Source organism: Musa acuminata, chromosome BXJ1-10 (genome assembly GCF_036884655.1).
Source record: "Musa acuminata AAA Group cultivar baxijiao chromosome BXJ1-10, Cavendish_Baxijiao_AAA, whole genome shotgun sequence".
Lineage (NCBI taxonomy): Eukaryota > Viridiplantae > Streptophyta > Magnoliopsida > Zingiberales > Musaceae > Musa > Musa acuminata.
This window is the reverse complement of record NC_088336.1, coordinates 27,973,367-27,997,798: the sequence shown is the minus strand read 5'-3', so window position 1 is coordinate 27,997,798 and position 24,432 is coordinate 27,973,367. Positions and strand designations below refer to the sequence as shown.

Sequence of the window (24,432 nt, the reverse complement as noted above, 5' to 3'; positions counted from 1 at the left end):
GACCAAAAAGCTCTCGAACGTGTCCACATGACACAACATTTATTTACAAGCCTAAAGAGGCCACCAACCCAACTAAAATGGGACTATTAAGCCTTCGGCCGCCCCTTTACATTCTGTACAAGGCATGAACATGCCAAAAGACAACGGACAGACATAAGCATTACATCCAACATCTTGTTTAGAAGTTTGTCCGTTACACTAGGGTCATATCCTGACCCTCTCATCTTTAAAGATTCAACGAATGATGTATGTTTATCATTTCTAAGCTTAAACACGGGTCGTCGTACCTCTTCGATTTATTTAGCCATCCTTATCTCTATCGGAAACTCCTCTTTTGTTATTACCATTCTCTCTGAGGTCATCGAATTGATCAACTGATGTCATGACGATATTAGCGCTTTCATTGATAAGTTATAGATGCAGATAGATCTCGTGGTCTCAATCTATTCAACCATAGACTTATTGTTACGATCAATATCCTCGACAAGGTGACTATCCCTCCAGTCACTATCGTCCATCTCGATGAGATAAAACACGTTAATAAGAATCTTCACGAATTACTAGTTGTCTTATGTTTATACATACCAATACTTAGCATCGAGCCTTTGATGGATTGGAGGCAATGAATGAGGACGAGAATAGTATGATGATTGTGTTGATATCTCCGCCAATCTTAAAGAAAAGATGATCATATAAAGGCGATGGGCAAAAGCAATACAAATATAATGGTTGATGCGATGAAAGTAATAGATAATCTTATCTTTTAGAAAATAAAAATTACTATTAAGAAAAAAAAAGATTTTAAAAAAGATTTACCTTAGAATAAATATAACTTTATAAAATTATTATTTAGAACTTTATTTCAAAAATATTTAATATTACTAAACTATCCCTTTACAAATTGATGATCCTCTTCTTGTCCCACCTTTCTCCTTCCTCCTCTTCTTCACCTTCCTCTTATTCTCCTTCTTCCTCCTCTTCTTTTTTTTTTCTCTCTCCTCCCGTTCTTCTTCTTCATCACCAGCCGCTGCGTCTCCACCCCCACCGAGGCCGTCATCCAAAGAGCCCTCCACGTCACTCCATTTACTGATGGAGACTATGCCGACCTCCACCTCGATCCCTCTGCCCGAGCGAAAATCGATCTCCACCGGGAAGTTGAAGAAGGTGACGAGATCCGCCTCCATGCGCATAGCGGCGGAGAAATTCCCATCGTAGGCGTCTATGTCGTAAATGAGATGACGTGGCAGCGAGATTCTTGGTGAAGGAATTCGTCGAGATCGAACACGTAGGAGCGGTCGGGGGAGGGCGGCTGCACCACGACTTCCTCTTGGAAGAAGCGCATAAAAGAGTGGCGGAGCTTGATCACCACCGGAGCCGATGGCCTAAACGAAGATGCCGACGCCTACGTCCCCTCCGTTAACGTAGCCGTGTGAAACCAAACAGCGTCGCCAGGGCGAACCTCCAACGTCACCTTGCCTTCGCCTTCGCCTCCTCCTCCTATTCTTCTTCTTCCTCCTCATCCTCCTCTTGCAGTGGTAGAAGAGTACTTGCAATCCCCCAAGGTGGCGTAGTAGAGCTTGTCGTGGCCCCTGAGGCTGTCGATGAGGTACCTGTTGGAGCGGCGGCGAGCGCCCCCGGTTGGAGAAGCGCGGCACGATGACATGGAAGGCCAGCAAGGTGTCACGTGGCAAGGAGCACGGGGGAGCGTCGGTGTTTGGCGGGGAAAAAATAAAATCGATAATATTAGGGCTATAAATAATATAATAATATTTTATTATTTTTAACAAAAGATTATCAATAAGAAAAAGATTGTTAATAGTAAAAATAGTGTACTAATGATTATCAATATAATTTTAAATATACTAAAAATATAAAAATAGCTATCATTTTCTTTTTGGCTTCAAAAGAAATTCTCCTTCATCCTCTCATGAGATTTCCTCTTTATCTTATTTATGCTTACAACTTACCACAAAAAGTATATAAATACATTGTATTTTTTAAAATATTAATGTTATAAGTTACGGTGGTATTAGAAAAACTACAATGATATTTATAAATAAAAAAATACATTTTATTGGAAATTATATGATAAAACTTCAATTTTCCCCATAGCCCAATTTACCCCATAGCTAACATTTTCACCATATGCAACAAGCAGGCAGAACACGGGCAAAGAAAAAGATGTGAAAAGCAGTTGGATGTCCGTGATTTATACACAAGACCAATACCATCCCTCCTTCATAGAGTGAAGGCAGGACGTAAGAGAGTCCCCCTCGCTAGGTAAATTAACTGGCAACAGTGCGGAAAACACCAGTTCTAGAACATCGCAACTCATCTAGAATGTAAAAGCCAAACTAATTGGGGAGTCTCTCACTTCAAACCTATAGCAAATGACAACTTAGGGCGAGATTTGTTCTTTCCCAATAGCTTCATCTGATTAGCCTTTTCTTCTTCCTCCCACATTTTCTTTCTTCGCATTGCTTCCTCCTTTTCTTTCTGCATACGTTCCAGCTCTAGACAACGCTCCAGCTCCTTTTGCTGCTGCTCTAAAGCTTCTCTTCTTTGAGACTCCTCGACTCTTCTTTGATTCTCCTCGAGCATCTTATCCAACTCCTCCCTCTCCTTCCGTTCTTGTTCCTACAAACCCAGATCAAACTGGCATCAGAAAAAGTAGAGGAAAGAAAATAACATTTCTCAAAAATCAACTTATCCAATAATCAACACAAAAATTTGTACATCTATGAAAACAAAAGCACATATTGCAAAGTACTCAGTTCCATGGCAGGCCAGTCAGTGAAGAACAACAATTTGACAAGAGTGCATATGCCACCAGACTGCACTTAGTCAGGAACCTGTGTACAGCTGACATTTGCACATTGGGTGCCAAAAGTGACAGACAATAAACATCTGAGAGCTCAATCACAAAATTGGACAAGATGTGATCTCTATGTAAAGCATGGAAATAAAAGGAAAACACACAAACAAAGTACGCTTATATAGGAACCATACCGCTTTCTGCCTTGCCTCTATAAGAGCTGCTTCCTTTTCTTTTTCAAGTTGGGCAGCAACCTCATCAAGTAGTTTCTTATGACCTTCTTCAATTCGTCTTTGTATTTCAAGCTTGATCTCCTCAGAGTTCAAAGACTCCTCGACTTTCTTCCTTATGGCTTCTTCAATTCTTCGAGCAGTTTCTTCTTCCAGAATTCTAAGTTCTGCTTCCTTTTGTCGCCTGTTAGTGAAATTAGATGTAAAAAAAAAGAACTGTTCTTAAGTAAAATACAACAGAAGTTGAGAGATGTTCTCAGAAGCCAGAAGAAGAGCCTTAAAATAGATAAGCAAACAGCATATAAGTAACATTTGTGGTAACTTACTAACCCATCCTTTTCATCCATCATGACATATTAAACATGAGATTGTGCTTTTTAGGCATACCTCTAAAGAATCCAGATCCAAACAAATGAGTTTTCATACTGGTGAACACTAGATAAAGCAGGCACCAATTGCATCATCAAACATAACAAGTGGAACTATACCAGTAGCTCCCTTCAGAAAAGCCTGTGGAGAAAAATGTCAAGTAACCTGTGGCAGGTTCAAAAGTAATCACTTAAATACTTCAATTTCTCCATTAAAGCACAGTCCTCGCACCATAAATTTCTGTGTCAATGCAAAGCAAAGACTACGGGATGTTCCATTTGCTTCCTTGCGTTACAAAAAATGCTGAGAACTATTTCCTATTATTAAAACATGATAAACAAATGAAAAACATCATGCAGCTAACAGTAAATAGATCTTACTATCCAACTCTTGAGATCTCGGCAAAATCTTAAGTGTCATCACAACTCAAATTTAAATGCCAGAGAATGAAGCATTTGTTTTTTCAACAGTCACTCTTATTTTTATATTATGTATATTTGACCAAAAACCAAACCTCACCGAGATCATCTTTCTTGTTTGCAGGTAATGTGTAACTTGATAGTGCAAACACGTGGTCAGTGAAATGATAGAGAAGTTCTTGGTGGATTTGTAAAACCAAAAGAGAGAGTGGGAGGGGTCATAATGAACATAACTCTCTCTCTCTCTCTCTCTCTCTCTCTGAAGATTTTTTACTTAAAAAATCTTCGATGTAGATCTGCAACCTTATCCAAAGATAACCTCTCATGTTTCTGAACACCAAGCTTCCAATTCTTTCGGTTATTTCGTTTGAACAGACATTAATCATGATCCCTAAAAATTTGGTGATAGGTGAGAGGGAGGGAGCTATTGGATCAACATAAATGACAACAAGAAGACACCAAAACTTGCTGATCTCATTCCAGTAAAGAAAAATATTGAACTTCCACCAACTATATATGCATCTGAAAAAGGAAGAAGAATATCCAAGTACCAGAGAAATTTTCACTAATAATGTTCTACCCATGGAGCAAAAAGAAGTTAAGTAACCATGACATTTTTAGGATTCTGCACTCCGTGAAGCAAACCTGAACAGCTTCAGTAAACTTCCCAAAGTAGATATCACCGAAAGTTCTATTTTTACCAAATGCTTTCACATAGTTTAAGAATATTGTAATTCTAAATCAAGTAAAAGAAAAGAAGAATCATGCTATATGCACCAAGGACACGTCACCTCTATAATGAACCAAAAGAAAATTTTAGATCTCTGCACTGCAGCTAAACTTCTTGTGGAATATTAGTAAACATAAGGGTCCAGCCCAACACATCCATTCCATTTGAGTGTAGAATTCACATCGCACTGTCAGTTACTTCCTCAAATAAACTTAGCTTTCACTTACCAAGAAACTTTAGCATGAACCAAGTGTTTGAAATTGGAAATTTTTATATGAGAACTTCTTGCAGGAAATCCATCCCTTTTGTCAATACAAATTACTTGACCTTTCTCAAAGTGCCTTAGTCTAAAACCGCATATCTCAAAGTGTTGGGTTTTATGAAGAAAGAGATACTAGTATTGTTAGATCAGCATATGATTTACAAATATCAGATGAATGATCAAAAGCTTCCAGCAGAATTCAAATAGCAAAATAGTTACTTGACAAAGAATTAGCTAAGCCTCCTTAATATCTTTCAAATGGCTTATTTATTCAAGCTTCCACAAAATCCTCAGCTGGTTAAAAGTTAGAAAGCATATTAATCTATCTTTACATATTAATAGAAACATGAAGAACTTGAGAACATAAATAGACTAAACGAAATGGAGAAGATATACATGAAAAAATAATGAAAGAAAAGCAAAACAATTTGCATCATGCAAAAAGCAACATTCAAACATCCACAGTGGTCGATAAACTAAATTCTTGTAAGGTAAATTTGGAAAAAGAAAATAACATATTGAGCTACATGCTTCAATATCCAAAGTTTCAGCAAACACAAGAAGTATGCACAATTTCAGAGAGTCATGTCGCTGGATAGTGCACCATGGTATGTAAACACATATGCAGGTTCTATTCTAAAATTTATGGAAAGTTTAAGATCAGGAAAAAGAATAAAAATAACTTATGAAACATAATCATCCTTCACGGGAAGATGAAGGCATGCCTTAGAGCCTTAACCAATTCAAGCATAACAAGATAACCAAATAAAGAAGTACAAACTATCTAATGAACTAATTGTTAGTTGATCATTGATCTGACCAGTGACCCAAGGATTAGCCATGTTGATGGCCGGTTTGATAACTATCCTTTAGTTATATCATCTCTAATAGATAAGTCTTCTGTAATTAGGAGGTTCAATGGTACAAGTGCAGTTTGTTAATTTAAACACAATAACCTAATAAGAACACAATTAAATGCAATTTCACAAGATCACATATTTGAAATAACTCTTGAAGAGGTATTATCTTGAACAATCTAATGAGGTATATAAAGCTCAAAAATCAAGATCACCTGTCATAACGAACATCAGGTTTCAACCACAACCTTCATACTGGTTGGTAATCAATAACAATAACCAGGCTAGAAAGTCTTATCCTGTTGAAGGATCATTGCCGGCAAGAATTACTGAAATTCATCTTCGGCATTGAAACTTCAGTTTTAAATAAAAATGCCATATTGTTCTTGTAAACTCCTAAAATATATGAACCTTCAAAGCTTAAGCAGCAATTTCTGGTATGTGATCTCAATTTTTCATGCATTAAGAAGAATGCATATGAATGGAGAAGATTGAGGGCCTGCTACAATCTCATGAAGTAACTTTTCCCACACATGTTTTGTATTAGTAAAATTAAGAAGATGCACTAGTAATTTGAATGTAGAATAAGTATCATAAGCCTTAAGATGAAAATGCTCACCAAAGTATAGGATTATGTTTTTACCGTTTCTTTTCTTCTTCTTGTCTTTGTCTCTCAAGAGCATTTTTTTGCTCAATGGACACAAGACTAGGGCTTTCAGACTTGTTTACAGGCGAAGTTGACATGCTCCTACTCCTTTGTCTCTTGTGTCGCCTTGGCGATGGAGAACGACTAATACGTCTCCGAAGGCTCGGAGAACGGCTTTTACGCCATCTTGGAGAAGGAGAACGACTTTTCCTCCTTCAAGATTAAAAATAATTTCAGACACTGACATTCATACCATATAGACAAATTTATGAAGGCAAAGACTTAGTTTACTCATTCAATATTACCAACAACTGGGACTCAAATATAACACATGCAGTTACCTTAAATATTGTTAGGAATAATCTTCACCGCTTGACTTATACCCAAAAGATGCAAATCAGGCAACCAACATAACAATGAACAGTCATTAGCTGTTTATACAATACTTTTCCCTTTTCTGTTCTACAACATCAAATATTAAATGTAACAAGATTTCAATTTCCACTGAATATCATAGAGATTAAGAGTTTGCATACATACAAAATTATAAAGATTCTCAAAATCATGTTTACTATTGAGCATCAACAGTATCCACCTGGATTACAAATGTTTACAACCATCTACAGGAATATCAACATAAGTATAGATTACAAATGCTCAAATCAATTTGTGATATTATTGAGCAGCATCTATCAGCAGATTTGACAGATATCCAGTTCACAAAAAACATACTTGAAAGTACTCATTTTCTTAGTGAAGCAAGAATACATATTAAAATAATCATCCAGTATCCATCTGGATTCAAAATAACTGTTGCATTAGTTTCAGCAAAACCACTGATAGCTATTATGCTCCGGCCTTATTTTCTAAAGAATATACCATCAATTGATTGCATTAATGGCCTAGGGGTAGCCAATAGATTCCATTACCCCTTATACTCAACTATTTCCAACACTATTTCAGTATTTTAACTGTCTATAAGCTGATGAACCAACCTCATCAGGAGGCAAATGATTAAACAAAAAAGGACAGCTACAAGAATATTGACAGTATTATTCTATTCAAAAACAAAATAGAAGTCTTTTTTATTATACAATAGGTGATGGTCTACTGTTCGTGATGGGGATGAAAATAACAAGAGAAAATTCTAAAAAGGGGACTCTCAAAATTTTTTTGCATGCCAAATTCTGAATGCGAGATTAGATAGTTCAATGCTGATTCACAGGAATTCCAAAACAAATCAAAATGACTCATATTCATAACGCCATTCTGAGCAGATAGTATGCTAATTCACAATGTAATGGTATACGCATCAACTTGCATAGTTTCTAATTTTTTGACAAGGTGTTTTCTTGCAAAGTTCTTCAAAATATATACTGAAACAGTCACAACTGAGAAATGACTCCACCGTAATGCAGGCAAATAGATGTATCTTGTTTAGAAAAATGGTATTTCAAAATTCAATATAACAGACTAAATTTCAAAAAACGCATGGTGCTATACAAGGCCATGAAGTAAAAAAAAGCAACAATTTGTGTAAAATATCAGCACACAAGAGAAAGAAAGTTGACCTGAACCCAGCAGAAATCAGTCTCAGATAGTCATTAACTAAATCCTCATGTCATCAACAAGTATAGGTCCAAATTATGCATCATATTCAGATTTCTGTCATCTCATCATATGAGTGCATTTGTCATATTCAGATCTCCATCATCTCATATGAGTACAGTAACCAAACCAGCAGCACTAAAGATGAAAAACAAGTTTACAAAAACAACAATGTAATCATAGACGATCCTTCAACTATGTCTTCATTTCACTTACCATCCAGTGCTATAATCTAAGAAAGTTACAGCCGCATCTGTCTACAGCATTAAAATAAATCTTGATCCACCTAGAAAAGAACCTTAACAAGCTAACACTTTTAGCCACCAGAAGTGTTTAACAAGATAAGATCGAATTACTCTTTGGTTGATGCTCCAGCAGGAGAAAATAAAAAGCTCTTATCAATTCAGTCTCTGATCGTTAACAACGCAACGTATTCCTATGAGGAAGCAGTAAGGCAGACATAGATGCAGTTCACAATCTGGGATCTTTGAAACGAGAAACATTAGAACTCAGGAATCAAGAAGGCCAGGTGAATATTTTCTTAGCTTCTCATAATAGCATGCGACGTCACCTATAAGAATAAGGGGAGCGGCTGCGATCCCTTCTGCTTCTCCGGCTGCTGTATCTAGGAGAAGGAGACCGTCTTCTCCTATAAGAAGGGGACCGGGAGACCGTCCGAGGCATCTCTCACCGGGCCAGAAGATCGACCACTCAAGCTAGCGAAGAAAAGATCCAAATTGTAACAAATCGAACAACGAAAACAAGTCCTCTTCCTCGTCTCAAGATTTCCTACACGATCAAAGCGACAAAAACAAGAGATTAAAAAAACAAGAGATAATGAACGATTAAACCCTTGGCATGAAAGAAAACAAAACAAACATATCTTTTTACCAAGAATAGGCCTCGGGCTCTCGAGATTTCGTCTAATAACCGGAAGAAAAGACCTGAACGAAGAAAGAAGGGCATCATCAGCGTCCCAAAAAAGGGGACATCAAAGAGGAGAGAAAGAGGGAAAACAGAAGCGATCGGGGTAGGGTGGAGAAGGGATTACCACGGCAAGCCGAGGCGATATGACGGGCAACAGAGTGGAGGGAGATCGCCGCTCTCCCGGAGGGCGATTGGGTTGGTGTCCGATAAGGGTACAAGTGGGGCGGAGAAACAAACTTATAATGCGATGAGTTGGGATAGGGTCCGGCACGGTGATGACTCCGAGTTCACTCGCCATGCGGACTGAGTCACCGAGTTCAACATTGACTTTGGTTGCGTCATTAAAAGGGTATATATATATATATATATATATATATATAGATATACTCAAACCTAGTTGATGCACTTGACACGAAGATCCACACCATAGATCAAGCGATGCACGTCTCTTAAGGAACGCAGATTTTAAAGCACGGCCCAGAATTTTAATTATATGACTTATTTAAATTATATATTTTTGTACACCGTTGATCAAGATACTGCACATTTTTTAATGAAGACGCATCTTAATGGACGGTCCGTTATTTGAATCGTGGAGTTCTTTCGGTGCTTGTGAGGAATTGACATCAGGATCACACTGAGCACGAAACTTAAGGTAAATATATGGTCCAAAGTTTCAATCACATACTTAATCGAAATATATTTTTGAATTAGGATTAGGAGTTAATATCAAGATCCATACGGTTGATTAAGAGATTGCACCTTTTTAAGTAAGAGATTATAAGTAAGATCTAATGAGATAATTGACACGCTAATTTATCCAAGTCTAAATCATTAAATTAAAATCTATAATCCCTTTGGTCACTTTAAATCTTAATTCATTATTTCACATTTATTAATCGACAAGACTTATGTTATATGACATTTCATCTTCATTGTTTCTGCACTATACTCCACAACCTCGTCAACTTCCTGTTTCATTGATATTGCAAATTACAATATCAATTTTGGACGATGAATTCTTTTTTTGGACAATTCACTTTTTAGTTTCCATAAGAGTTGCATGTATTTGGTCAAAATTATACATATGGTTTTGTAATTCCTATGCAATATAGAATGTCATGTCAGTATACATGTTCAATTTTGTAGAAAATATGATTCTCCAAAAATTTTTGATACTTTGAAATTATTAAAGATTATTAAGGTTTTGGCCATGTAAAGAGTATTTCTATAATGTGTATTCTACTTTTGTAATGTGTATTCTATTATGTAAACATATTGTCCCAATGTCTTTTTTTTAAGAAAATGTTTGCATTTGACTTAGATGGATATATGTCATTAGTTTTCTATTTTAGAAATTTATTTGATTTTTTATAAAATATTTAACTTATGAATAGTGTGTTATATTTTTTATTTTCACATAAATATCATGAATCTATGTATTGTTTTTTTGACATTTGAGCTTCCAAATTTGTCCAAAACACCTGATAAAAATTAGGGTCAAAGAAAATAATTCCTATTTAATTAAAATGATCAGTCCACGTGACTTCAAATTTTTTAGAAAGTAATTTAATTAGACCCAAATGGACATATATGACTGGTTTTCTTTTTTAAAAATTTATTTGATATTTAATTAATTATTCAGCCTGTGAATTATGTGTCCTTTTTTTTATTTTTGGTCATTCTTTTATTTTTCACATAAATATCATGAATCTATGAAATGTTTCTTTTTTTCTTGACATTTGAGGTTCTAAATTGATACAAAACACCTAGTAAAAATTTGGAAGGGAGAAAATATTTTCTAATATGCAATGCACTATTTTTGTCCAAAATATAAAAAATAGTGTATCAGACTTTTCTAATTGATTTGATTTTTTTTTTCTAAAAAAATTTGCATTAGACGCAGCTGACACATATCACTGGTTTTCTATTTTTAATTTTTTATGAATTATTTAAATTGTGAATTATGTATCATTTTTATTTTTATCTACTTTTTTATTTTCACATAAATATTATAGATTCATGATATGTTTTTTGATATTTGAGCTTCTAAATTGATCCAAAATATCCCATAAAAATTTGAGCTTGAGAACTCAACCCCAAAAATCAATCTCAAATTTATTGTATTATTTCAATATATAAAATAGTGCATGTGTTGTAATACAGTGAATCTACTAAAACTTACAATTTCAATATAACTTACATTAATATTGTCTGATCGAATAGTTTAAACAAATGAAAGCAATTATATTTCAAATGTATAAGTCATTGAAAGTTAGTTTTCACTAAGCCACTTCAAAATTATAATTCAATTTTTAATGAGCTGTTGCAACCAAAATGCCAATCTAAATATCATTACTGACACCTTGAATACATTTATTTTTGTCATTATATATTGATTCATTTTTTTACCATTTTTTGCCCTTTTTTTCTATCAACCTACACCATGCTTCTCGAAGGTAATATAATAGGATCATATTCTTGTTGTATCTAATATTTTTTGCTTCTCGTAGAAAATATTTTATCATTATATATATTATTATACGTATCAACTTTATAATAATCTTCATAAAAAGAAATATAAATTACCATTCCTATACCCTATAGCATGAAAATATTAAATTCTCAAAATCTACTTTAACTATCTTAAAATGACGTAGTATTGACTTTTCTCCTTCGCTTTGATAAGTTGATCTTAGATGATACTTGTCGAAATTAATTTTAAATTATTAATTATTTATGATGAGACTTCCAAGGCAAACTTCAAAAGTCCAAAATATTATTTGAAAATAATTTTATGATGAAAACATTCTTTAGACATGAGTCTCATAGTCATATAGTTTTAATTTCTTTAAAAATAAAATTATATTAGTGTATAAGTGGTCAAAGCACTATCAATATTATTAAGTGTAATCTCCAATGCTATGTAAGATAAGTCCTCTTGTATGAATTTTTTAATATCAATAATAATTATCTTTGGAGTATAATCAACATTTGTTATAACTTGATCTTTAATTTGACAAACAAAAGAATGTAATTTGCTCTATATGAAACTTTATAATTTGAAAACTAGATCGAAACTTTTACATCTTAAATTTATCCTATAACTTATAGTTATAATATATTTAATATCAAAATTTAAGTATTTAAAGGCTTTTTAAAATTTAATCATATCTCGAAACACCAAAGACACTATGTGGGTTATAAAATAATATATATTAAAAATATAATAAAATAATTTTAATATTATTCATGACCATCTTTATCATAATAAAATGGGTAATTCAAGTTTTATGAAAATAGACTACTTGATGTCTAATTAATATTCATCCAAACTTGATGTCTCCCCTAAAGTTTATTTATCAATATTATCAAAAATAAAAAAAAATCTCATCAATGAAACCATCTCAATTCTAATTGATCAATAGCCCAAAAGTCATTGTTTTTGGGTTAAAAGATAGTAACTTAATTGTCCAGAGATAAATCAGTAAAATAGCTTAATAATCTTGTTTGGATATTTTTTTCAAAGAAAAAAAAAATCAAAATCAAAATTTTTATTATTGCCATCATCAAATCATTCTCGGCCGTACATCTCAGATTTGCTGTCAGACTATCAAATATTTTATAGGGGAAAATTCCCTTCTTACCCCTCTGCGTATCACCAGACTCACCTACGCGGCCTTTTCGTTGGACGCCAGCCGCGTTGCCATAAGTGTGTCCCATAGGCGGGCCCGCTCTCTGCCTCCAATCACAGAGCTCTGCCCCCCCTACCATTAATCCCCAAGTCGATGGAATCGTGTGCTCCGAATTTTTTGACACGAGTCCCGCCCGATCGCAAACGGGTTTTTAGGGTTGCGCTCGGGATCGGATTCACTTCGACCTTCCCCACTGCAATCTCTCTTCCGTCGTTGTTCTGCCTTTCGTTCTCCGCTCTCGTTCTGCCTTGCGACGGCGAGCGAGCCGGCAAGTGGGAGCGACCATGGAGGCAGACGTGGGGGCGGCGAAGACGAAGGAGGAGATCGAGGCGGAGATATCCCGAGCGATGCGCGCACGCGTTAGCGACTTCAAGGAGCGAGCCGAGTGAGACATCATCCCTCCCTTTTTCCTCTCCCCCATCTTGATTTATCGTGCGTTCAGATCCTGAGTTTCGCTTTTTTTTGCCTTTTTCTTCGCGCCTTTTGAGTATCCTAGAATTGGAGATATTACAAGAATTCATGGTTTACTCTATTATCGGGGAAGTTTTGTGGGGATTTTTTTGGTTTTATTTAGCGGGTATGAAAATAAAGACGTGTTTCTTGTTCTCGAGGGATTGATTTTGTGTTAGATTTTGCTGCTCTTTTCGTTTTCAACTTGGGTTAGAGGGTTCAGAGTGGCGCGAGTCGGAGGTGAGCTTATTTTGGTTAGTGCGAATGGATTTTTTTTTTACTCCTTTCTTTTACTAGGTGAGGGAAGGGATCGTATTCTTTTTGCTTGGAGATAAGGGACTAGTTGCAGTGGAATTTTCCATGCAGAGGCAGTTTTAGATGCTACATATCGAAGTTGCTTATGCTTTCTGGGGTATTTTGTCACCTGCTTAAAATGAGTGGTCCATTCTGACATTTGTTCTTGTGTTATATTACTTCGTAGTTGTTTGGTTGCTTTCTTTGCTTTATATTTTGAGAATGCTAAAAGGAACTTTTGGAGCTGGCCTTTTACCTCGATTCGGTTTGATTTACTTGATTATCTCTCTTCTTTTTCCTCGTTATAACATCAGACTCAGTGAGACATTTGATTAAATCAGCTTATTCTCACATGTATCCGTGAAATGAAATACTGAACATGGGTGAGAAAGTTGATGAACAAATCAACTGCAGAATTAAATATATGGACAATCTTAAGTTAGACAATGAGGGAATTGTGACTAGGAAGATGAATAAATCAATGGTGTTTTTAAGAATCATGTACATTCTTACTCAAAATATTATTGGTCTTTCTCTGCTGCATTAGAAATTTCTCGACTTAGTATCTGTTTCTCGGTTCAAGCATGACACACTTATAGCATACATGTGGTAGCTTCAAGACTTCTTTAAGCTTCTAGATAAAGTGAAGTCGATATCTACAGATACAAGACTTGAGAAGGATTTACCAGATATTGTATCAAAGCTCACATCGAGTAGATCACTAGATTCCCATATGTAAAGTCAATGCATATGACTTCTGACTTTCAGTTTGGAAAGTATTTCCTTATGTCTCTCAAACACGGACTGTGACAGGATGAACATCCTTTATCCGTGGCATAATCAACCAGAAGCTGAACCAAGCTGGTAAACAGCATGATGGATAGCCTCCATGCTGTCATTGCCCAAGTAGGATTGCCCACAGTATAGCTCCTTTAGCTACATTTTTGCCTTTCCACATGTTACATTTTTGCAATAAGATCATCCTTGTTCCAGGTGGCATCTTAGCATTTTTGATGCAAATGAAGCCAAAAGTCATAATATGGTATGCGAATCATGATGGTAATTATTTCAGACTACTCATTTTTGGACTTGATAATTCAAGAGTTTGTTACTTAACTATATAACAGCACAAGTCCCAAGGGGGCACTCTAGTAGCTTGTGGACATTAGCCTTTACCCCACCTTAATGGTGGGAGATCTGTGTAATTATCCATCCTTTTACCTCTATAAGGGGGCATTAATTTACAATTTATTTTTTGAAGAATGGTTCAAATATAGGTTGAAAATAAAGCTACACTTAAACACTTTCTTATTTTTGATTGTCAGTGCAAGTTTGTGTTTTCTTCTTTTCTCTATCTTATCATTAGCAACCTAATCTCTGGAAAGTTGCATTTAAACACCTTTTGTGGCTGCTTTTCGTTACAAGTTTTGTTTTTGTATCTTGTGATTAACAATCTATTGTGGCTATATGATTTTATTGGTATCAATATGTTCTTATTGATTTCTTATCTTAGTCACGTTTTAATTGCAAAGTTCAAACTTTAAAGTACCACCATATTCCGGATGTATTGTCTGATATATACCAACCAAGGGCTGGTATACTAAGTGCATGATACTGGTTAAGTTTCATATAAATTGAAGATTTAGTATTTTTTTGAGCATACTGAACAGTATCAGTATTGAATACCTTTCAGATAGGGTTTTGGTACATCTGCCAGACAAATATTTAACCTTGTTTGACTATACTATGATGTTTTGCAACAATTCTATCAAAGATATGTGGATATGTAAATTTAACCTATGTTACTTCTGGTTATGCTGCAGTTAATGTTATTATGATTCACTTGTACTCATGGGGTTTTGTCTTACTATTGCTTCCTTTTTATTAGTCGGTCTATTCATTGCTGTTTCTTTTCTATTGTAGATTGGGATACATATCAATAGTTTTTTAATTTCAGTGAAATGCTTCTGCTTATGTGGCATATAACTTATTTTCCGTATATGTGATTTATCCTGTTGAGACCGTTTTCAGTTGGTGGATGTTGTAAAGCTCCTGATATTGTTTTTTGTTTCAGCACTTTGACACTTGAAGGTGTTCGAAGAGCACTAGAAAAGGACTTAGGGATGAATATGTTTTCATTGGATGCTTATAAGAGGTTTATTAAGCAATGTTTGGAAGAGGTACTGCTTTTACTTAAATGATGCTTCTATGATTTTTTATGTGTGCTTTCACTTAAGAGGTATGCTTGAATTGGTATTCATGTTTTGTACACTCTTTTCACCCATGACTGCTTTATGTAAGTTTAGATATCTTCTGCTTCTCGTTGATCTGGAGATGCGTTACCTTTCATTATCTTTTATTCAGTTGGATACATCCTAATTTGATAAGTCATTTCATGAAGAGAAATCTGAACATAGTCATACTTAATGACTTTCTAATGTGTGAAGTGCCTTTGTATGTACACTATGGTAATATTTTGTGGTCATTTAGGTTCACTGAAAACTTGCTACAACTCAGTTGATTTACTATGTTGTGTAAAATCTGGGTTCACTGAGAACTTGTTCGTTTATGTTGTACAACTCCAAATGCCTTGAAAGCTTTTCTTTAGTATTACTCTCTTTTGTTTGATCTGCTCATGAAAGTTAGGTTAGGAGAATTCACAGCAACAATGATCTATTAAAATCTAGGAATATATACCTATTTACTGATTCAATCATTAATCATTAAGGATCTACTATTTAGACTAGGTGTGTACATTATGATCCTTATGCCGATTAAAAGTTCTTATAAGAAGCATATATCCAAACTTTAGGTTTTAGTATGTGCTAGATGCTAGCAAGCTAAGTATAGCGTAGAGAATATGCTGGGCTTCGATCCCTCTACATAGACATCAAATCTGTGAAACTTTATCCTCTTTTAGTAACACATTTGTTCTCTTGCTTTTACTACTAGAATATCTGTTATCTTCAGGTAATTTTTTCTTGAAAGCATTACTTTATTCAGTGCTATAGATGATCTGAGTTGCTTGCAGTTGGCTTAGAATAAACCTCAATGTTGTAAGTTTAGACTCCATCAGGAATGAAGGTAAATCTGAGTCAAGATTTAAGGCTGGGCTGATAAATAAACTGTGGTTGAGGCATTTCTTTCTGAAACAAAAAGATTTTATTTAAACATTATAAAAAAAGAACATAGAAGACTGTTGAAAAAATATTCCCAAGAGGAATAGCTCCCCGGTGATGGGAAACAACATGACTGCTAGTTGAGTTGACCAGAGAAGGGCCAGCTGATTAAACATTCCAGAGGCAATACTTGAATGTTAAAGTTCTGTAACTTCTCGTACTGTTTGTCATGAAAAGCTTAAGTCACTTGGAATTCTGATTGGTGAAGGTCAAGTCTGATCATTTATGGGGAGCTGTATATGATCTTCATCTGGGAATGATATCCCCTATTAAAATTGAGATGAGCTTTATAATACTAGCTTACAACATCAATGCCATATGCCCAATTTGTGCCAGTTGGTTTTTCTCCCCGTGTAACTGTCAATGTCAGCTGTTGTGAAGTGGAAATGAAATATTTAATATGGATAAGAAGAAAGATGTTTCTCAACATTCCAGACTTTAGCATTTATTGGGTGAACACTTTATCTTATAGAAAGTTGATATCCACTTCTTATGCTTTAAATGAATGCTTCTAAACTTTTGCTTTTCAAAGATTGCATTGGTTAGGTTCTTTGCATGATTGAGAATTAAGATTGTGATGAGTTGATATGCTGTAGGAAGAAGACTGAAATATGGTGTTTAGTCATCGAAATCCTAGTGGATATTATGCTATGCAGATAACCTTGCACAAGTGAGGCATATGACCATCCTGGGAACACTGATGTAGGCTAGTTTTTTCCCCCTTTTTTTTTTTATATTGCTGGTATGTTATGTGTTTGTTGCAAGGGCTTCTTTTTTCCTAACTGTTTACAGTTGGAAAGCTCTGGTTTGATGAGGGGAGAATATCAAGGTTTTAAAGTGATTCATAAATTTACTTTAGATTATGCATGAAGCTTTAGATGTTGGAAGATCCAATATTTGCAAAACTTAACCAAGGATTTATTGGAGGCTCGGAAGCCTGGAGTCTTTGAAGCTCAAGAACTAACTGACATCAGTGCAATTAGATATTTTAGATGTTCCAAGTAGAGAGATATGTTGAATTTAGTTTGTCCTGTGTCATTTTATATATTCCATAATGTTTTTTGGAATACAATGGGTGCCCAGATTTTTATACTTTAGATTTAGAAGGTTGATAAAGGGTATAAGCATGCCAATTTGGTTGAACTTTTACCTGGGGTATTTTAGCTGCTTTTTCACTGTCCTTTTCTTATAGCTCTGGATCCTACATGGAAAATATTTCATAATTTGTGCTTTAGAAAATCATACTGGGAATTTTTTGTTGGTCTGGGCGTGGATCTTGTAAATAGAGATGGGGAAATATAAAGTGAAGCAATGCTGATGAAGGGAGGATATCTGTTGAACTTCATCTGAGGACTAACATATTCTTTGCAGCATTTTTTTTGTTCATTTCTTTTATTTGAAGGAATCTCCGCAATTCAGAGCTGAGATAATGATACTTTACAATAAAAATTCATAGATAAACTTTGGTAAACAACCTACAGACAGCTCCAATGCATGTTTCTTCATTTTAGTTGCAAATTATTCCCCATGTAATATTTTATATTTCTCGCAATAATATGAACTGTCCTGTGCTGGGCCTATTCTTTTGTTAATAAATGGTTGAGGAATAAGTTCTGTCATGTTTTGTCCTCTTTCTTGGTACTTTTCTCTACGGTCATGTAACTGAGATATTGATAGAAGCTATTTTTCCTTTATATTGTTTTACATTAAAAGCCACCTTTATTTTTTCTTATATACCTATCTTGAATTATGCTTGATTACTCTAATTTGATTGGAGCTAGTGCTTTTATGGTGCTGACGATGAGAATGTCCCCAAACTCTCGGGAGTGAGTGCTTCTCAGTCGGCAAAAGAAGAAAAGTCAAGACAGGCTGAAGACTATCAGCAATCAGCTGATTTTAGAAAGAGTAATTCTGATGAAATAGAAGGTTCTCCAGCATCAGGTGGAAAGTCAGCTTCAAATGATGAGACTGTAAACAATCAAGGTCCTCAAGATGATAGTGATATAAATGAAGACAAAATAAGGAAAGCAATAGAAAGTAGAGCTGACTATTTTAGAGCAAATTCTGCGTAAGTAAAATGAAATCATTCTCTGCTTTTTTCACTCCATTCAATAGTCATTGGGAATACTGACATCTTTACCTTGTAATATCTTTTGCATTACAAAACACTGTAATGTAGCTTCTTCTAGTTAACTGCTAAAGTTTGGGGTTTTATCATGCTTTTTATGTGCTCCGGTTGATGAGGCTTTTTTGTTATGGATGATTCAGGTCTATTTCTTTAGCAGAAGTTCGCCGACTGTTGGAAGAAGATCTTAAACTTGAGAAGAAAGCATTGGATGCCCATAAAAGTTTTGTCACTGAAGAGTTAGATAAGGTTAGTTCCTAGTTGACAATTTGTTAGTTCTGAGTATTTAAGCTTTGTAGGATATCTACTGAAAGCATTAGTGCTTAAAACATAATTCATAGACGGTCTTTCATTTATCAGGTCTTACAGATACCTGAAGTTGTCAAAGCATCAAATGGAGTTAAGAAGCAGCTTAAAAAAGTTTCTCAAAATGTGGATGTGAAAAAACCTGGAAAAAACACTAAAAGGGCTCGTAAGGAGTCAGATTCTTCAGACACCAACGATTCCGTTACTGAGGATGAGGAAGTTGATGAAGATATAAGGCCAAAAAAAAAGACAAATGAAAAAACTAAATCAGTTGCAAGAGCACCAAAAAGGCAGAAAAAGTCTCAAGATAAAAATGAGTCATCTAGTTCTAGTGAAAAAAAGATGGTGGAGCAAGCTTCAGAGAACACTTCTGAAGATGATGGTGGCAATTCCTCTGCGGATAGTCCTCATTCATCCAAAGGAGATGTCAAGGTTTTGCTACATAATGTTTCATCATAGTCTTTTCTGGTTTAATCATCAGAGTTATTATGGTGATTTGATTTGATTTCATGAACTGCAGAAGAAACAAGAGAAGCCAACTCAGGTATATGGTAAACGAGTAGAGCACCTAAAGTCAATAATTAAGTCCTGTGGAATGGGGTATATCATTTGTCTTTTTTCTTTGACCAGATTTTTTTATTGTCCATACTGTTCTAGTGATTATTTTTATCTTTTTTGTTTTCCAGTGTCCCTCCATCTGTTTATAAGAGGGCTAAACAGGTGGCTGAAAGCAAACGTGAAGCTTATTTGATAAAGGAGTTGGAGGGAATTCTTAAAAAGGAAGGATTATCAACTAATCCTTCTGAAAAACGTACAATATTGGCTTATTTTTAGATTCATTTTATGCCTATAGTTTTATGATCTCCTTTTTTAGCATGATATGTATACTAATCAGATATGTGACAATACCTGGTTATAGCTTTTAGGAGCTAGATACTTAAGTTAGAATATTCTTGTTGCAGGGCCTGATTGGTACATCATGATGTAGTTTATTTTGTGTAAAGTTAGTTATGACATCTGTTTTTATGATGGTCAAGTGAAGGTTGGAGTTGTGGATGGAAATCTCAGTCCAGTGCCGATATCAGTCAGCAATTAGACTGGTACAGTACTGGTACAAATTAATACATTGACACTCAGTACAGGCTGGTATTCCTTGGACTACTGAGAAAGTGGGAGAAAAAAGGGAGGTGGTGGATCAGAAGAAGAGGAGGCAGTGGAAGAGGAAACACAGTGCCTGAGGCTTCTGCCATCGTAGACTAGGATCATATGAAATTGGAATTCTATGACAAGTATATGACAACAGACTTTATGAGTATCACAAACTGATTACTACTAGTAGCCTTGTATTATCCAAGGTTCGTAATTTCGTATCGTACCGGAGTTTCGACGTTAGCTTGGTATGGGACGATATTGTATACCGAGCGGTATACCGAACGGTATACCGTTTAGTGTGTGTGTGTATATATATATATATATATATATATATATATATATTCGGCGATGTCGCCTCTCCCTTCTCCCAGGCTCGGCGACGTCGTCTCGTTTATATATATATATATATATATATATATATATATATATATATATATATATTATAAAAGGTGATGTCGCATCGCCTCGACGACGTTGCCTTTTCCTTCTTCCACGTGGGGCGATGTCGCCGAAAAAGGCGATGCGACGTCGCCTTATATATATATATATATATCGTTCTGTTCGGTAATGGGCGGTCCATGTACCAGTTAGTTGACGGACTGGTACGTACCATCTGTACCGTGCAGTATTATTTGAAATTGCATACTTTGGTATTATCTGTTTCAATTTTTTTCTACAAAAGATGTGTCAAGTTAAAATTACTATTCAATAACACCAAAAAAATACAGAACAAATATGCTACCAATAATCTTGGATTAGCTATGATTATAATATATGCTGAGGATATCGATGAAGAGATTAATGGGGATCATCTTACATGTTTTGGTGCGCAAGAACACGAGGCTGATAGTGGTACTACATTGTCAGAAGCCAAGTGCTCGGTAGTTGAAATTTGATCTCCATCTTTGTTGGAAATCCTAAACCGAGGAAGATTTGAGGAGAGTCTCAATTATTTAGGATTTGGTTTATTTCAGTTTAGCTGTAATTTAAAAACTTCTATATTTCTATTTTTGTGTTCATACATGAAAGTTAGCCCAAGTTGTCAGATGGTCAGTCTTTCCCAAAAGGATGCTTTTAGTAGAACCAAGAACGGAAGGATTCCTTAGCCAAATTAACCTGTCATAGAGTTCTTTTCCATGTCCTGTTTAAGCAGTCTTTTTCTCTTTTTGTACGATGAGTCATTTCTGGATGAGTCCTCTTTGTTTTTTTAAATCTCCGCTTTAAGCATTGACAAAATCATCTGAGAACAGAAAATGTCAACTTGATTAGAGCCTGACATGAGACCAGCCTAGTTAACCATGGTTTAGCCATATATGCAATTCAACATATGAGATAATTGGTACAATTTAGTGTGGCAACCAGTGTTCTCTGCACATTTAACGGTGGACACTTCTATGCTAGAGAGTAAGCATAGTAGGTGACTTATTTTATGGAACATGCACCTTTTTTAATCCATCCTAGTCATATGTACTTGAGAAAATTTGTTGTTGTAGGCCTGGAATATGTGTTGGTACTGCTTTGTGAAATTGTTCTGTAGATGGAATCCTGAGAATCTGATCATACTGCAAACTCCTTGTTTTGACCAAATACCCCATGGTCTTTTCCTTGACAGCTACCCCATGTTCAATAACAATAATACTGTGCAGGACCTCAAAGATTTTATGAAATCACTTTTTGAGTTTTCAGTTTGGATGCAGCAATATATCCTATTACCAGTAGTCCCATTTATCACTCTACATCTCTTCCATGTCAATGCATATGGGTGGCCGGTGCTTGCTTCATTTTATTACCATAACGACAGAAACTGCAGCTTGTTTAGTTGACATTCTTTAATGTTGTAGCTTTATTGCTTATTGAAACAAATAATTACACTGTTTGCACTAAAATTGACACTGGTTCAGATAGGCATAGTGGTCAATATTACAGTTCTGTATCTTGTCAAGCTAGCAATTGTATTTTGCTTAAAAGTAATTATTGCATCAATATACTCCGTGATGAATAAAATTTTATCCATGTCAAGTACTAGCTCACTCTTGGTATCTTTGTTTACATGTCTCACTCAGAAATGAAAGTAGTAAGAAAGAAAAAGGAAAGGGCAAAGGAACTTGAAGGCATTGACATGAGTAACATAGTCTCAAGTTCTCGTCGGAGAACATCATCAAGTTATATTCCTCTACCAAAGCCTAAAATAGAAGTTGATAGTGATGAGGATGACGAAGATGAGGAAAATGAGGAAGACACTGATGATGACAATGAGGATGATGTTTCAGGTTCGGGTGGAGAATCTGATGAAGGTATGGATTTCTCATTATGACTGACATTTCTTTTTCATAACGAACAATTTGAATTGATGTGTGGGTCTGAGGAAATTTATGAAGTTCTTTTTCTGGTGCACTGGAAAAGGGAGAAACCGACCTTTTTTAAGTTTGTGTAGTCATGATCTAAATCTCTCTTATGTTGGTTCTCTCTGGTCTTGCCTATGGTATTCTGGGGCTGAAGCTCTGGTGGTATGAGCACTGCCTCTCTAGGGATGGTCCACTTGTTGGAAGTAGACTGCGCAGTTGAAGCAACACAATTGTTTAAATTAGATGCCATTGTAAAATTATGAACACTATAAAAATGGTTCCAGTGATTCTTCTTGCTACTTGTGAATAAATTCTGGTGCTGCTTCTAACAGAAGTACAGTTAATCTTGTAACTTCTTAGTTTTCGGAGCTTTCATGAATTCCATGTCCTCAGCATTAGTCAAGGAAAAAGATTTTTACTGAACACCTGAAAAAGGTATACTTGATATTGTTGACTGTAGTTTGAGCAAAATAATGCTATTGCTTTATTTCTTTTATTTTGAGTCAAGTGGGTCACTGGTTCACTCTCGTCTGTGCAGACTCCTCTCTGGCCCCACCTACTGTTGTCTGACTGTTTTACTTGCTCGTGTAACTGTAGTTAAGAATGTGAGGATAAACAGCCAAATTGAGAACAAGTCTATGCACAGTATTATTTTTGCTGAAAACTTGATATCCTGGTTTTACATGTTGAACTGCTGAGGTCCTGTAGCTGTTTTTTTTTTCAACATTTTCTCACAAAACTTTGTAGTAAGCTTGATCAAAAGTTTTTTAACTGTAAATTGATACATGCATGTTTTCTTCTGAGAAGGTTATATGTGCTGCGTTATCACATGCAAATATTTTGTTATAGTCCTTTGTTATAGCTGACATCATATGCTGTTTTTTTCACAGGTGATGAGGATGAAAGTGATTGAGGTTCTCTTTTAAGCGTTGTTCAAATGCTTTCTACAAGTCTAGTTTAATATATAGGCACACTCACCTTCTTCTCGATGAATTTAGCGTGGAGATGTATTTTCTGAATTGAGTTGGTGATCCTGACCGAGTGTGGGTAGTCACCCCTTCCCGCGTGATTAGAAAAGTAGTCTTTGCTGTCAAAGATATGTAGCTAATTTTGTTCGGCTGGCATTTGTAATCTTCGTCTAGTTTACATCTCTTCCGGGCGATTTGGATTATTTATTGGATGGGACCATAATTTCGACTACTCTGCCGTCTATATAGATCAATCGCCTGCGAGAAGATTGTAGCTGTCAGAGAATTATTTGCAGGTGTTTCTAAGCATTTAATGGCACTGCCGTAGTTAAGTGCACCAGCTACAGCAGTTTTCACTCCCAAAACTTGTCGGCACTTCACCGACTGTCTCGCAATCGATATGGTTCGGCGGTAAGGGTAGCCTCATGGACTTATTTATTTTGAGTTTTTTCTACACTGTTTTATTTTTTTTTGAAAAAAAAGAAAATCCTCTTAAATGTTGCGAACATTTTTTTTTTGAAATAGAAGAAAATCATTTCGACCGCAAATATGCAATCCGTTTCACTCATTAATTGAAACTGATTTAAATTGATATTATAATACTAATAAAATGAAGAGTATTTAAACTATATGTTTGAATTAATAAAAATTAAAAGATAAACATATTATAAAAATATGATATCATGTAAAATAATACTCGAATAAAATAATAAAATTATGAGATTAATCCGTGAAATTTAAACGGTTATCAAAAGCAATTTGAATATGTTAACGTGTCAAATAATAAATGATCAATGTTGATTAAAATAATACAACTGATATATTTGAGTCATAGAAGTAAGGTAACAAAAATAATAGTATTTAAGTTATTATATCTTTAAATTATTAAAGATTAACATGTTGATGTAAAAATAACGCAAAATAATTAGATATTAGGAAATATTTTAAAATAAAAGTAACATTCATATCACGATTTCTGTTAAACGCACAGTTCAATAGTATTAGTTAATATTTTAAATTAAATAATAAAATTGTGAAGTAATTAATTCAAATTT

General features: G+C 35.0%; 2 protein-coding genes across 2 annotated transcripts; one reads left to right on the top strand and one right to left on the bottom strand.

Moving 5' to 3' along the window:
• Positions 1–2,168: 2,168 nt before the first annotated feature.
• On the bottom strand, positions 2,169–9,089 carry LOC103968691 (uncharacterized protein At1g10890). Its single transcript, XM_009381987.3, has 6 exons — positions 8,988–9,089; positions 8,828–8,880; positions 8,508–8,725; positions 6,326–6,541; positions 3,010–3,229; positions 2,169–2,637 (listed from the first exon to the last, which is right to left on the bottom strand). The coding sequence occupies exons 3-6, from the start codon at positions 8,618–8,620 to the stop codon at positions 2,371–2,373; spliced, it is 816 nt and encodes a 271-aa protein (XP_009380262.2). The 5' UTR covers positions 8,621–8,725; positions 8,828–8,880; positions 8,988–9,089; the 3' UTR covers positions 2,169–2,370.
• A 3,583-nt stretch (positions 9,090–12,672) lies between these two features.
• Positions 12,673–23,609, top strand: LOC103968690 (uncharacterized). Its single transcript, XM_009381986.3, has 9 exons — positions 12,673–12,943; positions 15,377–15,482; positions 18,263–18,549; positions 18,750–18,855; positions 18,967–19,344; positions 19,433–19,512; positions 19,599–19,723; positions 22,128–22,358; positions 23,300–23,609. The coding sequence occupies exons 1-9, from the start codon at positions 12,843–12,845 to the stop codon at positions 23,320–23,322; spliced, it is 1,437 nt and encodes a 478-aa protein (XP_009380261.2). The 5' UTR covers positions 12,673–12,842; the 3' UTR covers positions 23,323–23,609.
• The last annotated feature ends 823 nt before the right edge of the window (positions 23,610–24,432 follow it).

Bases quoted from the DNA above. Each gene is read 5' to 3' on its own strand.
- LOC103968691 (XM_009381987.3), bottom strand. From the start codon at position 8,620: ATGCCTCGGACGGTCTCCCGGTCCCCTTCTTATAGGAGAAGACGGTCT. The intron at 6,542-8,507 runs GTGACGTCGCAT...TTAATCTTGAAG, and splicing joins CGCTCCCCTTATTCTTATAG to GAGGAAAAGTCGTTCTCCTT. The intron at 2,638-3,009 runs GTATGGTTCCTA...CTGGGTTTGTAG, and splicing joins TAGAGGCAAGGCAGAAAGCG to GAACAAGAACGGAAGGAGAG.
- LOC103968690 (XM_009381986.3), top strand. From the start codon at position 12,843: ATGGAGGCAGACGTGGGGGCGGCGAAGACGAAGGAGGAGATCGAGGCG. The intron at 18,550-18,749 runs GTAAGTAAAATG...TGGATGATTCAG, and splicing joins TATTTTAGAGCAAATTCTGC to GTCTATTTCTTTAGCAGAAG. The intron at 19,345-19,432 runs GTTTTGCTACAT...CATGAACTGCAG, and splicing joins CATCCAAAGGAGATGTCAAG to AAGAAACAAGAGAAGCCAAC.